At 44.8% G+C, this 16,365-nt stretch overlaps 1 protein-coding gene and 1 long non-coding RNA gene across 22 annotated transcripts in view; one reads left to right on the top strand and one right to left on the bottom strand.

Moving 5' to 3' along the window:
- LRRTM4 (leucine rich repeat transmembrane neuronal 4) overlaps window positions 1-16,365 on the top strand; it is a 284,146-nt gene that overhangs the window by 73,563 nt on the left and 194,218 nt on the right. For 20 of the 21 annotated variants that reach the window (XR_010826614.1, XR_007157409.2, XR_010826615.1 and 17 more), the window contains one exon: window positions 48-1,594. Coding sequence is in view for 17 of the 21 variants with exons in the window: in XM_066983265.1 (XP_066839366.1) it covers window positions 48-1,594 (1,547 nt within the window). In the remaining 4 variants the exon portion in view is untranslated. Of the gene's footprint in view, window positions 1-47; window positions 1,644-16,365 lie in introns of all 21 variants that reach the window. The other variant, XM_066983274.1, reaches the window with a different exon arrangement.
- On the bottom strand, window positions 2,723-3,770 carry LOC125179724 (uncharacterized). Its single transcript, XR_007157420.2, has 3 exons — window positions 3,465-3,770; window positions 3,108-3,254; window positions 2,723-3,021 (listed from the first exon to the last, which is right to left on the bottom strand). It is a non-coding gene; the product is annotated as an uncharacterized lncRNA (long non-coding RNA).

The following is a 16,365-nucleotide window of genomic DNA, read 5'->3' as shown; positions in this document are numbered from 1 at the left end:
TTTTAATAGCTTTACAATGCACATTTGTTTTCTTTTTAATATTGTAGGTTTCCATTTAATTAAGCAGCTGAGAGGCATGAGTGTGGTGTTAGTGCTACTTCCTATGGTGCTGTTTGTTATGCTTGCGGGGGCTCAGCGAGCTTGCCCCAAGAACTGCAGATGCGATGGCAAGATTGTGTACTGCGAATCTCACGCATTCAGAGACATCCCTCAGAATATTTCTGGAGGGTCTCAAGGCTTATCGTTACGGTACAACAGCATTCAGAAGCTGAAATCAAATCAGTTTGCGGGCCTGAATCAGCTCATATGGCTTTATCTTGACCATAATTACATCAGCTCCGTGGATGAGGATGCATTTCAGGGGATCCGCAGGCTGAAGGAATTAATTCTAAGCTCCAACAAAATTACCCATCTGCACAACAAAACGTTTCACCCAGTCCCCAACCTCCGCAACCTGGACCTCTCGTACAACAAGTTGCAGGTGTTGCAGTCCGAGCAGTTCAAGGGCCTCCGTAAACTCTTGATCTTGCATTTGCGGTCTAACTCGCTGAAGACCGTGCCGATCCGAGTTTTCCAAGATTGCCGAAACCTCGATTTTCTGGATTTGGGCTACAACCGCCTGCGGAGCTTATCCCGTAATGCTTTCGCTGGCCTTTTGAAGTTGACGGAGCTCCATTTGGAGCACAACCAGTTTTCTAAGATCAATTTTGCCCACTTCCCACGCCTCTTCAACCTTCGCTCGATTTACTTGCAGTGGAATAGGATCCGGTCTATCAGCCAAGGGTTAACGTGGACTTGGAGTTCCTTGCACAACTTGGATTTATCAGGAAATGACATTACAGGGATAGAGCCCGGGACGTTCCAGTGCCTCCCCAACCTCCAAAAGCTGAACCTGGATTCCAACAAACTCACCAACATCTCTCAGGAGACCATCAACACGTGGATCTCGCTCATCTCCATCACTCTGTCCGGAAATATGTGGGAATGTACTCGAAGCATTTGCCCTCTGTTCACTTGGCTAAAGAATTTCAAGGGAAATAAAGAGAGCACTATGATATGTGCAGGCCCTAAACATATCCAGGGCGAAAAAGTGAGCGATGCCGTGGAAACATATAATATCTGTGCTGAAATCCAGGTGGTGGTTACTGAGAGATCCTATCAGGCGCCCAAAACCCCTCAGAGACCCGTCTTTATTCCTAAACCCACCGTTTCCAAACTTGAAAGCAATCAGCCAACATCCGTGATGCCGAGCCCTTCTGCAGACCTCCCGACGCCTGCAGTGGAGCCAGAGTACGAGCACGTTTCCTTTCACAAAATAATCGCGGGGAGCGTGGCCCTCTTTCTTTCCGTGGCCATGATTTTGTTGGTTATCTACGTGTCGTGGAAGCGCTACCCAGCCAGCATGAAACAGCTCCAGCAGCACTCTCTCATGAAGAGGCGCAGGAAAAAGGCCAGAGAGTCTGAAAGGCAAATGAACTCCCCTTTACAGGAGTATTACGTGGACTACAAGCCAACAAACTCTGAGACCATGGATGTATCCGTTAATGGATCTGGGCCCTGCACGTATACCATCTCTGGCTCCAGGGAATGTGAGGTATGAACCATGATCCTCCTAAAACCATTTCAGCTGCTGGGAAGGAGAGGTAAATGTTTGAAGCTCTTGAGGTGTCTCTAAATGCTAGAAAGATGAATGAGTTGTCTTTGCTTTTGGGTTTGCTCATTATGAGAGGTTATCTCGTTAAATTATAACAATCAGGGAGGTGGCGGCGATGATTTTTGAACAATTCAGACTGAAAGAATTAGATGAAGTTGAAGCAAACAACTATGATTAAGGCATCAGGAGTGTTGCTCTTCTCGTTTGCTCCCATTTTATTATCAGTGACCACAAGAGTCCCATCTTTGGTGTATCGCTAGAAACAGAGGAGTTAACCTTTTCTGTTTGAAATATAAGCATGGAAACCTCTCTAATCCAGACCCCAAGTCAAATTTTGAGGGTTTTCTGATGTATTTAGCACTAATGCCTAAGCTTTTTTGCATTTTCTATGTGGTTCAGGAATAAACCTGGGGGCAACAGGACTGCAGCACAGCCTTGGCGTTGAGCATGTGCTTGTTTTGCTGGATAAGCACAAACATCCGTGCTTCCTCATTAGCTTTTTCTGAACTTGAGCCTTGCAAAGGCCCCAAGTTGAATGATACAGCTACAAATATCTGGGTTGAGAGAGATGTCTTACTTGTTTTAATGTATTTTAGTTGAAACTGAAGGCTTACCTTGAGACCCAACTCTACTGGAGTCAATAATTTTACGTACTAGGCATGCAGTATTATTTTGACTTAGCAAGTACATGGGAAATACAAACAGGAAAAGTTCATGGTGCTTCTTTTGTCTGTTATTTTGGAAGAAAATACCGTGTTTTTTCATTGCTGTATTGTAACTGGCACTTAACCTGTATGGAGGAAATGTTTTCACTTGTGAATACAGTTGCTTAAAAACACCTGATGAGGAGGGTTTGCGCGGTCCTGTTTCAGTTCTTGTTACCTAACCCTGCACGTGATGTGGTTTTAGGGGACCAGTTTCTCTGCTCTGGTCGTGGGCATCCTACCTGAATACATTCTCAACGTGCTTGCTGACTTTTATTCATGTCCATTTTTACAAATTGCATGGACTGTGGTAGACGGTAGATTTTAAGCAGCTTCTTTGACAGCCAGGTAGAATGAAAGATGTCAACGCCGAGCAGCGTTCAGCAGCTGCAGTTCCGGGATCCTGAATTTTGAAAAGTGGATGTTTTGCACTTTGAGAAAATAGGGCTTCTGCAAGGCGTCTTGTGTTTGGCACCTGACGTCCCTAGCTGATCTTGGACCACAGAGCTAAGGGGAAGGAAAAAGCAGAAGCATGTGCTGTGGGGCTGCAGTCTCTGGAGTGGTTTTGTCTTCACGAAGAGAAAAGCGCCTGTCATACCCCTGTCATCTCGGCCAGTATCATGCCATTGAAGGTGTGGGGTTTTGGTTTTTGGTTTGTTTTTCCTGTTAACAACACAAGTAGAAAGTAACGGATGCTAACAAAGTTACTTGGAATTTTCTTTGGCGGTCACCGGGAGCATTAATTTTACCTGAAAGGCTGTCTTTTCGTCTTGCTCGCATTTAACACCGCGGAAGTTTCATTAGCTGCAGTACTGCTCTGTGTGATTTACAAGATGGTTTGGAGGACAGCTGAATCCCCGTGCCTTAACTGAAAGTCCCTGTAGCAAAACCCCAATCTGTAACAGAATTTGGATCATGAGTGCAGTGCACAAAAGACAAGGGGTGCTGTTTGGGGAGACTGAAATTCAGGTAATTTGCATTATGGCAGATAAATGAAAGGGTGAAGAGTCCTCCCAGGTCCAGTAACAGGTCGGTATGGCATACATTTCTTCGTGCTGATGTTGAGTGTTACACACAGCTTTAAACACAAGGGGACCCCAGCTCACCTGGTTTCCAGGTGCTAGCGCAGTGCCACGGCACTTTTACCCAGCTGCTCCGTTCGGGTTAAGTTCAGCTGGTGCGCAGGTTTGCAGAGCTCAACGTGTTTTATCCCATTTTCCTTGGGATTCTTACTTGTGGTGGAAATCCAGGAGCCTGTACTCAATGTAGCCCAGGCTGTGAGTGGGAGCACGTACCCCCTGTGTTTGCCTGGTGATTTATTACTTGTTGGCTATTAGTAGGAAGACTTCAGGAGGCAGAAAGCAGCAGATCACCGAAGATGCATGTAGCAACCACGAGCCCCCCCCCCCCCCGAAATACTATCTTCAGCTTGGATTTAACATCCTTCGTCTCCATAGCTACAAGGTTCCACTTGTGAAAGGACAGATATGCGCTGCACGGAACTTAGAAATGGTGAGAAAAAAATCCTTGGAGTATCTTCAGCAGTGGGAAGGCATTGTTTTGGGGGGGGGGGGGGGGGGGGGGGGGGGGGGGAAGGAAAATGGAACATCTCATTATTAATAGTTAATTAAGCCAGATGTAGATACTTGGGGAAAAACTATTTCTTGGGACGAGTGAGTCCTAGCACGGGCCCACCCCATTGTAGGTCCGACTTGTGAATTCATTGGTCTCAGCCTGAGGTTTCCCCCAGAAAAAGGGCTGCTTAGAGAGAAACAAGTACCTGCTTACAGCATGAAAGCAGAGCCTTTTGCAGAATTCAGTGCTTATATTTTTGTTGCTTTTACTCTTTTATTAATATTTTTCAAACAGTTGTCTGCTTTCATATGCTTACCTCCCCATGTACCTGTAAGCACCTTAGGCATCCAAAAGCTGTGTCTCTGGGGGAAGAAATAACAGGTTAATTCCATTTTAACCTGGGAAAGATGCCCGAGGATGCTCTTTTGTTGGAAGCTGGTGATAATGAATAGCTTCTGAGCATGGCCTAGGGTTGTGTGGGCATGCTCATTACTTTCACAGTGCTGATTTTGGTTTTAGGCACGTCCAGCTCATCTCATGTACAACCCGCCTGCTTTCCATGGCAGAACTGGCGCTGAAACAAGATGCTTAGGCATTTATGCAGCTGCTTTTTTTTTTTTTTTTTTTATAAAACAGCTACACGTGTGAGCAGGTGCTCGTGGTGGTAAGTTCAGCACAGCTTCTGGGCTGCACCAAAGCCTCCCAGGGGTGCCAGGGCTGCCCTGCTTTGGGTCCTTCCATGCAGGTGTGCTTTGCGAGGCTGCCTTTGTGAGCCCGTGCTTTATGAATTATTTCTTGCACTGCAGAGGGAGAGCCAAAGTCAGGCTTGCTGTAAATGGGAGCAACTCTCTTGGCATCAGTGGGATTATAATCACTGACACCTGGCCCGTGGTATTCTATTTAGTCTATTGGCAAAGCTTTCTAAAATAACTGGATGCTTATGATTTTGGCTCTCAGCATCCAGTTAGCAGACTGCTGCTATCTCATTTTGTTACTTGCTTTGCTTTGTGCAAGTGCATCTTATTCCCCCTCTCTCTCATATTTATTTGTACATTTGCTGAACTTCTGGGAGCATAGAAAGCAATTGTATAAAGCAAGCTGTAACATTATGTATTCCATACGTAGCACATGCAAAACATCTGCTTATAGCACACTGAGGTTACGTGGGGAGCAGGAACATTGCTACAGAAATGTTCCCTTCCCTCTGCTGGGTTATTCATCTCCAGTTTCTCAGGCTGGCAGCTACAAAGCAACCAAGTGAACATCTTTTGTGTGTTAACTGAGCACACTGGGTGCGAAACCCTTTGAGAGACAACTGCCACAGCCCTCGTGATGTTCCTCTTTACACTTTCGCTTCTGGAGGTCCAACCATACCCCAGCATTTTACAAACAAGCCCACCTGGTCATGTACAAGCAAGTGGCTGCTCTGATGCTCCCGTGTTTTTCATGGGAGTGAAAACCAGGGCAGTTGTCACTTGTATTCATCCCCGCTAAATCAGTCGCACAAAACTGTGTTTGCTTTGAATTCTGCATGCTTCCCTCTTGCCAGTGGGAAGAAATAGATTGGTAAAGGAGTCTAACATATGCAAACATATTGGGCTGCTGTTGACCTCCTCCTTTTGAGCCTAATTGAACAGGAAATGTTGACACACCATTGGTGTTTATTATACATGCATTAAACACCATACTGGGTTGTTTTGAACAAGATGCAAAAAGGAAAGAAAGCAAATCGTCTCCGTTGCCCAGATGCTCTTTCGTGCAAGGTTCCAGCTCTGCAGAGGCTTTCGTGGTTCTGTGACACAGCTTTGGAAGGGATGCCCAGGGGCTGAGCAGGAGCTTACGGGACATAGGGAGAGAAATCCCTCTGTGGTTTGGCAGATTCCTTTCTTCTTTTTTTTTTTTTTTTTTTTTTTAAGAACAGTGACAGCATTCCGTTAGCCTTATGTTTTTATAAAGCATATTTAGCAAGGACTCCGTGGCAGAGGCTTGAGTTTTGGATGGTTTGGGATAACGGAGAAGGAAGGCGGTTCCCCAGGCAGTGCATTGCAAGGAGAAGACTTCAGGAGGTGGGAACAGCCTGCTGCCTTCGTTTCAGGGCCAAAAGAAGTGCAGTCATCTTTCCAGTGACTGTTTTGGAGGGCTGTAGGATGGCTGTTGTTCATTCACCTTTCTCATAGCCTTTGGTGCTACGGCTCCTCCTCTTTTGCGCCTCTCTGTGATTTTAAATGGACCTTGAAGTCCTGCTGCAGATGTAAATCGAAGGGGGAATCAATCTGAAGAAACTTTGTCATAAGCTCTGTTTGTGTTTGGAGAGCAAGCGAAGGCTAAGCTGCTAGGGCTTCTCCTCGGTGCAATATATCTGAAAGAAATACGTCTGAAGTGGCTCAGAGGTGAAATCTTTTAGGCACAGGACCAGTAAGAGGTTGGAGGAGGAAGTAAATTTTCAAAATGTCTCCAGGATTAGGACCAAAGACAGAAATTTGTGTTTGTTTTACCCTCAAAGACTTCGTTAACATTCAGAGCCTTCTGTATCCTGCTATTCTACTTAGCATTGCAAGCCTCGTGTCAGTATAGAGAAGGCTGTGCTACAGAAGCACTGGTAATGTAGTCATAAATGCACGGGGGCAAATTTTTCAGGGCTCAGCACTTGCAGAGTGTGAGATTTCCCAAAGATATTACCAAAATGACTGGCCGTATTTCCGGGAGAGCTCAGCCAGCTGCGCATCAGCAGCAATTGAGACGCTGGCTGTAAATTTGAAAAGGGAGCTGCAGGAGGATGCTGAGCGCTTCGGGAAGTCTTACACAATCCTCATTCAGGTGCCTGGGTGGGAGATGAGCGGATCTAACGTTGGGTCTCGCAAGACGTGAGCTGCTGAGCTGCTGAAAGTGATGTGCTCTGATGCAGTGCGAGAAACCAGTGGCAGAGGAAGCTGAACCCCCATCTCCCAGGTTTTCACAGGCGTGGGACTTCCCTGAGCAGGTTTCAGCCGTTGCATTTTGCTCCACTACGGCTCAGCCAGAGGCTGGCAGCTAATGACTGAACTCTGAAATTGCCCTGAGGGCTCATTGCAGCAGCCCTGGGCTGGGAGGGTAACCAGCAGGACAGCATCCTCCTGCCTCTCCCCACCTCTTCTACTCCCCTTTCTTTGTCCATATGCTAGAAACTTTGCCGTTTGTGTTATGCACAGCGAGGACTGGTGGAACGGAGAGGATGCTGCGCTGTGAAAGCTTTGCACGCGAGCAGAAAATATTTGTATTCCTTTTATAACCATTGCTCAGGCCCCGTGAAGGATTCCTGTGTTGCTGGAATTGTGACAGATGCAGTTTGCCCTCTCCATCTCTCTCCTTTTCTCTCACCCCTGCTTCTGCTCCAGCTCTGTGATGTGCTGCCAGTATTTTAAGGAGGGGGAAAAAAACCATCAATTTTAGCCCATTATGTGCTTCGGTTCAGGAGGGAGAACGCTAACAGAAATAGGGAGAAATCTGTCTAACCTATTCATTTGTTTCTTCTTTTAAACGTGCGCGCACACAAAAATCTCACTTTAAAGGAGGCAAACAACCTTATTAGTAAGTACCCCGCTGCTGGAAACGTTCCTCAAACTCTTCTCCAGAACAATAGGGTTGACCTGATTCTTGGTATTAAGGCTGTCACCTTACAGATCCTGCTCGGGACCGCACGGAGCTGCTCCACGCTCCGCACGCGCCGCTTTACTCCGCTTTTTGGCAGGGATGCTCCTGGACACAAACTCCTGGCAGACGGTGAGACCCTGGTAGGAGGGAGCTGCACTTCTCCAAGCGCTGAGAGCGTGGCTCAGGTCTCAGCTGCGCAGGTGTGGGGTTTCCACCGAGATGGCCCTCCTGGTTCTTTCAGGAGGGGACGTGCTGCTAGCGAGAGCTGCTCGGCGTGCGGAAGCGGGCAGCCCTCTCCGTGCCATCCGTGCTGTAAACATCATGACACGAAAAATTCCTGCGTGGTTGGCGTTCGGGCATTTCAAGGCAGGTATTTTGGGGACCGAATGCAGATGGGCTGCAGCAGTAAACAGGTTTGACACTCATCAGGTTTTAGCACATCTGCCTGGTGTACAGCCAAATAAGCTTCGGTTGCTTGTAGATTTCTCTGTCTACAAAAAAAGATGATGACTGGATCAGTGGTAGGGATTTCCTGGGGGTTGTTGCCTGTGCACCGAGCTGCAGATTCCAGCTCTGTTAGAAGCCAGAGGATGCTGTGGAAGGGATGGGGCAGGAGGGGGTTAATTGTGGGAACGTTGCCTTCTTGGCCTGATGAATTGGTTTCGTCTTTGCCTTTTTAAGTCATGTAAAAGTGCAAAGGAAATAGAAAGCTCTTGCTAGTCGATGTAGCAGCCGGAGAGCTGCCATGGGCGCTCGGGTGGAAATCCTTCTGCCTGCAAGACTGGGGAAGGTAGGAAAGGTGAAAGGCCAGATTACGGTGACCATCTGTAAGCTCTTACCCTCCATGGCATGTTGTAGCTACAGCAAAATCAGAGAATATCTGAGTTGGAAGGGACCCACAAGGATCATCGTTTCTTAGTTCAAGTATGTTAGTTTATTATTTTAAGGGGTTCATTCGATACATCTAAATATTGTTGGCTACAACATAAGAAATTCATAGATGCTGGCAAGCCAGAAAGTCTTTCCTTAAAAGCTCTGTGCTCCAAGGCAGTCTCTGACAGTGGGTAACATCCTATGGCATGGTGAGGGTGCTTGGACTTACCTTTTTTGTTTCCTATACTTATGGCAAAAAAAAAAAAAAAAAGTTATGCATGATATTTTTAATCTGTAGATCTCAACACTCATCAGATAAGTAACATTTTTCTGATTTTTAGTTTCTGCACCACGCAGATCTTATGCAACAGCTGTTTGCTGTTCAAGTTCCATTCTTCTTCTCTTCTTTCCTTCTCACTGTATTATTTGATTTCCTTTGAAATACAGAAAAAAAGAAGCAAAAATAACGTTCATGTTCTTAACCCATGGGGAAGAGTAACACGATCAGAGGTGGGGTGTTGCTGTTGTGTGCTTGTATGTGTTTGGTTTGTGTAGAGACCTGAGTAGGGAAGACTGACCTTGATACATGAGTTTTGATTCCGATACTGAAATTTCAAAGTTCTTTTGTGATTTAACAATATTCAGTATTTTGTGTCTGAACATTTCAACTGCATTGCAAAAGTGCTATATCAGGAGAAAAATTACATGGTTTTGAGAAGTCAGCGTGTATTAAATCTATTGTGGGAATGTGGCATGTTCTTCATTGCAACAGGCAGCGCTTGGAAATTATGTAGTGTACAAAGATCTTTTGATACATTCAGCACTGGGGGTGTGCACAATGCTTCCTATTGCATACAGATATAAAAACACATTGTGGAAAAAGCAATCTTGATCTCCAGTTTTTGACAGACAATGAAAGAACCTGTTTTAAGGCAGAAGCTTCGTTATTTTTGTTCCATGTAAACTCTAGTTTTCTTCATAAACAAATACACTGGCGTATTGCTTTGCTTGTATGGAAGAAGTAGGCTTTCCCTATCTGTTCCTTGTAGTTTAATCCAGTTAAGAAGGAAGCAGTAACGAAGTGAAAGATGGTAATCTCAGTGCGGTGCTAGTGTTATTACTATGACTATTGGTGTTTGAGTAGCAGCTGACAACCCTCACGTTCAATCACCGTATGAAAATAGCGAAGGAATCGATCTATGCTGGGAAGAATAGGATGCAGTGGGTGATCCGGATGAGTACGGCACAGAAAGTGGAAACGGAGACCTGAAGAGCAGTTTACTTTCAGGAGATGAGTTGATGAGTGAGGACTGAGATCCCGGATTTAAGAAACCTCGGAAAATATCCTATCTAGTGGATGACTCCAGCTGTGTCTTGTGTGGGAAAAAGGCCGTTCCGCTCAGATAAAACTCTCCCCTGGGCATCAGGCCAGGGAAGGACCTACTTGTCACTGAGAGCAAGCGTCAAGGTCTCCGTGGGAAGGTCAGCCTCACTCTTAGTGCCTTGCACCCTCGTGCATCCTAACTCCACTTTTTTTTCAAACTTTTCTAATGCGTACAGTGTCTTTGATGAATGGACTTGAGTTGTGTGGCTTTGCTCATTTTCAAACTCAGTTCTCGTATAAAAAATCAGCTCTCCCTCTGTGTGATGGCCTCTGAAACCCCAGATGATTCTTCACTGCTCTCATCTTCCGCTAACACATCCATTTGGATTATCTTTGTGTCATGATGGATGCTTTAAAAGGAACCAACAAGGCCATCAAATTCTTGCCCTGGTTCAACTAGCATTTGTTAATGTTCTAAATCATCTTGGGCCTGAAATGTGCTACTTCTTAAATTTAGAACGATGTGATTGCCTGAAGCCTCTCCATGTGTTAATTAAATCATCATAATTGTGGTTTCTTGAGACTGACAGGTTATAAATAGTTTTTCTTTCCCCCCTCCTGCGGTAATTTGGTATGAATGACAGGCAAAACCACTATTGTTCAAACTGTACATCTGACACTGGCCTTCCCATTCAGACTCCATTTCTTTGCTATTATTTGATTGTCCTGAAATAATCGACAGTGTCATTCTTAAAGGCTAGTTAATTACCATGTACTTTTCACATTATGTGGAGATGAGAGAAATGATTTTTCTGGGTCATCATTATCCATTTAATTTAACAGAACGTTATTAAGGAGGACTGGAGGTCGGGACAGATGTTCGGTGCCTGCGTGTAGACACACATGCACAAACATACATACGTAAAGAACAAGTCCTAAGATGTTTTAATTACAATCTCATTTCCATGTATTATGTCTCATCAAAGATTTTGTGGAAATGGAGGTCTCTGTGTTCTCAGCACAGTTTCCTCTATTGCTCCCAAGTGGTAGCCCTTCCCTTGAGGAGGGCCATAATTGCCGTGCTGTAACTGCCAACAGACAGAACAACTTAATAATATTACAGATTGTTTGGAAACAAATTCAGATTAAAGTCCTTCTCATCCTTGTTCCTAAAAAGGAAGGAGAGCCACAAGTGGTGTAGTGGAGCAAGAATTTGCGCAAAGCTGTTGCCTCAGCCTTTGCTCTCCCGTGGTTTGAGCGCAGCTCTCTCCCAGGTGTGTGCGAACGAGGGAGAAACGATGTTAGTGGGAACATCCTCACGTCTGCATTATGCACTGTCCCATTATGCAATTATGCATTGCTCCCATTTAATATAGCTCTGCACACTGAAATTTACTCTGTTTATAGCTCTAATTCATGCAAGAACCTCGGGCTAAATCTTTGTCTGCTCCTCCGGATCCTTCCTGCTCTTCCAATTATACAACGAAACCTTACCACTTCATTACTTGAACTGTGGTGTATAGACACGTGTCGTGCTGACTGGCATGGTTCAGAGTGAAATAAGATGTGAGAATATAAAGGGGAGAGCTCAGCCTTGCCTTCCACGGCTGGAGGATGCCCTCACGAGCTTGGCAGGCGAGCTGAGATCCACCAGCCTGACCGGGGGCCTCAGGAATCAGGGACCGTTCTCGGCTCCGCCGGTAATTTATCGTGCGAGCATTGCAAACTGTCAGAAAAGGAAAGAAAGCAAGGTCACGTTGACTTTCATTAGAATTTAAGCAGTGAAACCAATCCTTAAATCTTTGAAAATTTCTCCTGTTTGTCTCGTAGGCTTTGCCCTCCCATCTGCTTCCACCGAGGTCGGCAGGGGAGGATTGCCTCTTGCTCTCTCCCTGCTCGGTGGCTCGCGGAGCAGGGCTGGGGCTGGAGCTGCTACTTCAGCTCGAAAGAAGAAAGGTATTGTCGGGAGCCTTAAGGGACTCCTACTGAGTCTGTTTTGTTCCTGCTATAAAAGCCTGTCTGAAGTGGTCTGCTTTGTGTTGGTGTGGTATTAGCACATGCCTATTTAGTTCTTTTAAAATGTCTATACTATATTCAGATGCAACAGAGACTTACTCACAGCTACTCAGGTGCTCCCTGGTCCCGGTAGTTTTCTGCAGCGCGGTGAAATTGCATGATTTTAATGTAAATTTCCGATCCATTTCTTTTCCCAGCATTATCATTTTCTTTTCCCTGTCTAAATCATACGTTAGGCTTCTGGCTTAAAAAGCCACATCAATGTCACAGGCAAAGTGGGAGGGGGAAACGAAGGCAGTTTGTGGGGTTTTGCATTTGGAACACGAATCGCACAAATCAGAAAAGGAAGTGACCTACGGGCAATTTGGAATTATTTGAAGTTTTTATTTGAAAACAAAATCTATGGGTACTCTCTTTGCCTACCTTTATTTGTGGAATATATTAAGAGTCCCAGTGTGCATGAAGCCTCGGCAATCTGAGGAATTGATTAACCTTTTTCAGTTTATGATTACTTCCCAAACATTTATTATATTAGCTCTTAGAAACAAGGTCCAGACTTCTTTGTTTAGGTCTCTAACAGGCAAAGGACTACAATTAACACTGCTTCAGTGAGTTTTCCGTGTAGGTTTTAAATAAAAAGTATACCTAGCGGATTTGCTATTTCCCATATCTGTTGAAGATCGAAGGGGAGGTGTTATATGCCGATGCACATCAAGAAAATTAGAGTCAAAGAGGCTGTTAGCCACCTGATTTGCCCTGTTGTATATCAAGGGCCAAAGAACCATCGGGAAATTGAAGTGGTTGTAAAACCAGGAGCTTGTTTCAACTAAAAAGTGCCTCCACAAAAGTCTCATGGAGACTTAGAGAGAAGGCTCCTCTTCTCTAATACTTTGTTCCAAAGGTTAATAACCTTCGCAGTGAAAAATAGCTGCTCAGCTGTTAAAATCATTCCTTTCCTTCTCAAAGAAATTAAGCTCATCTGAGAGGAAGAAGTATCTGATATTTAAAATGTCACTCAGGATGTCCGAATACAATATCCAGCCTACTGAAGAGAGGCTACAAACAAAACCACAAAAAAACACATGGAAATTCCATCTCCTCTTCCCTTCATCCCGGTTTTCACGAGGTCTCCAGCTGCTCATCTCTAACTCCTGATCCTGCCGTGCTCTCCTGGAGCTCTCCGGGGGTGCTTTGCAAAGGGACTCGCAGTTCCCCTGTGCCTCGACCTGCAGGGACCTGCTAGCAGAAACTCCGTGACAATGTCCATATTTATTTCCGGGAAACAATGATACAGACCTCGAGGTAATGGCATTAAAATTGTAGTTTATCATGCTATGAGATATCTTTTAAGGTGCATCACGAGAGCAGCGCAGTAAGTTTACATTCACTTGGAAGTCACAGAGCTCACCATCACGTTGCTCTGGTTTAAGACAGACTTCTGAAAGTTGGTTCCTTCATTACCCAGTGTAATGACTGTGGATCTGCTGTCATACTCTGAAGTTGGGCCTTTTAAACTTGTTTGCTTTAAAAAGCCTGAAGAAAATACTTGTTTTTTTTCTTTCTTTTTTTTTTTTTTTCCTCTCCCCAACGATTGTGTGGTGCTCGCCTTGACTCTGTGGAATATTACTGTTTTGGTTTTGATAATCCATACTTCAATGGGGATGTGATTGCTGATGATTTGTTCGGGTAGCTCCATCCCCATAAGAAGACGGGCTCGAGCCAGATAGATCTCATTCTAGAATGACTGTCATCAAGAGCTTCTGTAACTAAAGGATTTTGGTAGTTGAGCTGCGGCAAAAATGAAGGCATTTGTCAACGGTTCCAAGTCTGTCCTGTTCTGCAAAAGTAACAAATGTTCCGCTTACAGGTAATTAATTAAAAATCATTAATGAGTCCAGGAGTCCAAGAATTTTTTATCATGAGTTTAGTGGCAGGAGTTTTCACTCTCCACTATTAATTTGGCATGATAAACTGCTGAAGATAGATTCACAGTTGACGTCGGAAGAATTTACAGAAGGCTTACTGGAGCTAGCTCAGCTCTCGGTTATTTCCGCAGCCGAGAATAACCGAAATGCCATGCAGGAACCAGCCATGGGTAAAGCCATCCTGTTGTACTTCGGAGCTGTTCCTGTGCCCAGATCTTTCTCCTTGCCTCAGTTCATCGCACTGTGCTCTCCTTCAAGCACGCGTCTTCCCACCTCCTACCTCGCTCTCAGCATTGCCTGAATTATATCTGAATTATATCTGAAGTATTGGGAGGTACTTCTCAGGGGTATCTTTCTGGCTTGATTTAGAAAGCCAGGCTTAGCACGCAGCTTCCTTGGGTGTTTTTTTAAGCTTTTTTTTTTTTTAATTACTATTTACAAGTGCTACAATCTTCATGCAGTTTCCTTTTATTTTGTATATTCGTTAACCATTCCCTCTACTTCTGTAGAGGTGCATTTCATTCAGCCTTTGTCGCTGATCAATTTGGGGCATACAAACTCAGGTCTCCCATGTTTCTGTTTCTTCGTCTGTAAGATGGGAGGAGTAAGGCTTATGTTCACTTCCTAGGTTCTTGCAGACCTTTGCAGAAGTTGAGAATTGTATTGCAAGCTTTATTTTCTTTGATTTTCATTTTGAGTTTAATTACAGGTTGTGCCCTGGACAGCGGAGGTGGGGGGGGGAGTTATTGCAGGACATCAAAAACACAGTTTTAAAGAGCATTTCCTTTCCAATAAATACTTTAAAAATAAATAAATAAATAAAACTTTACCCTGCAAAATTTGTAAGAAAATAACTAGCCGGCCATATCCCTAACTCAAGAACTTCCACTTCGTTTTTTAATACTTATCTCTAAAGTTTTAACATGAATGGATGTTTCCTACGGATGCTTTCATTTCTGAATAGAAAATACTTTTCTCTCACTTCAAAACTATCAGTGACAATTTTCGTCAGGGCAGCCGAAGGTAGGAGTTAAGTACGCCGGCTTCTTTCCACCTCTTTTCACTGGAGCAGTATTTAGAATTCTCTTCGTGGTCAAGGTCCTACTTTGTGAGGTATCTCACAGACCCAGAACATTGCTTTGAAATAAATCCTTACCTGAAAGGACTTACAGTCTGTCTTTCAGTTTGCGATACAGCAGCATCACTGGGCAGGGTTATCAGCACTTGAAAGGGGAAAATCCTGCTCCCTTTGAAAATGCATCAGGTGAACAAATGGAAATGATTTCTCTTCATCCGTAGCAAGCAGTAACTCGCTTCCTTCATCAGGGGGATTTGCAGAAGTGTTTTAACCCTGCCTGTTTTAAAAAAATAAATAAATAAAGCTTGGGAATCGTCCGTGCACGAGCTTTGCCCTCTGCCGAGCCGTGCCCTCTGCAGCCCCTGCACAGCAGCAGCAGTCCTGCTCCGCCGGCAGCAGCTCTGACAGCAGGCCAGCATTGGGAAGGGAAAGGAAAGAAAAAGAGAGATGGATGGAAAAAGCAGGGTTAGGCAAATGGCTCAGCTTGCTGTGGTAAAGCACCTTTCTCAAGCACAGCAGGGCTTCTGGTGCCCGATTAGTAAAGGCACAGACCCGGGCTTTGAAAGCGTCGCTGCTAAATCTTAATGCTGTGGTCAAAGAGGGTGTTAACAGGGGGAGATATTTTACGTGGCACGTACGGGGGTTCCTTGTGTGTGTCTTAACAAAAAGCAGCAGAAGCGAAAGCTGCTGTGTGCCTTAAATATGTGGTTATTCTGAATTCGAGATGGGGAATGCAATAAAGGCAATTCTTTAAGGCAAACAGTTCATCGGGGTGACAAATCTAGTGCTGAGGTTTATTATTTTGCACACATAAAGCCCCTTCTTAATAAAGAAGGTATCCCAGTGACTTCACAAATACTGCTCTGGCCTTCAGCTGTTGATCCAGCAATCAGATATTCTGGTGATGGGAACAGCAAAGCTGCCTTCCCAGATGGATGAAATAGGCAAAAGCCGAAGTGATGTTCACTGAAATTTTTACAAGTCTGTAGGAAGCAGTGAAAAGAATGCCGTTGGGTTACAGGCCCGGCTATATTACCTCGTAATTCAAGAAATAATGTTGTCTGGGGACTCTGGCAGGGTTGGGATCCAGCATGAATCGTAGAGAAAGCATCGTAAGCAAAGAAGGTGAGGAGGTAAAATCTGTGCTTGGCCACATACTGACTGTGGGATAGGCCACAGGGTCTCGGGGCCAGAGGCTTAGAAATGAGAACGGCCGTACAAAAACGGACTGAAACCACCGGGACTGTAAGCAGGCAGAGGGGAGAGGACCAGAGAGGCTTCCACCAACCTTCAGAGGTTTCAGTAGTCTTGTGAGCCAGTCACTAAACGTGTGGTAAAATAAGACTCTTGGCTGTGTTCAGGTGGAGATTTCTTTCATTTGTTTGCTTTGTCCCACTGGCAAAATTGTCAGTAGCATCATTCTCTAGAAGCTTGATGGATCTTGACTATGGTAGTACAGGTAGAGGCACTTCTTAACACCTTGTTGCGATAGTAATTCACAACTTGGGTGCAGTCTTTTGCCACCTTTTAAAAGGACTGATGTCTGATGGTCAGTTGGGATATTTTAAGTGTGTTGCACTTCAGAG

Source organism: Anser cygnoides, chromosome 26 (genome assembly GCF_040182565.1).
Source record: "Anser cygnoides isolate HZ-2024a breed goose chromosome 26, Taihu_goose_T2T_genome, whole genome shotgun sequence".
Classification (NCBI taxonomy): domain Eukaryota; kingdom Metazoa; phylum Chordata; class Aves; order Anseriformes; family Anatidae; genus Anser; species Anser cygnoides.
The sequence above is the reverse complement of the archived record's forward strand: the minus strand, read 5'-3'. Positions and strand labels throughout refer to the sequence as shown.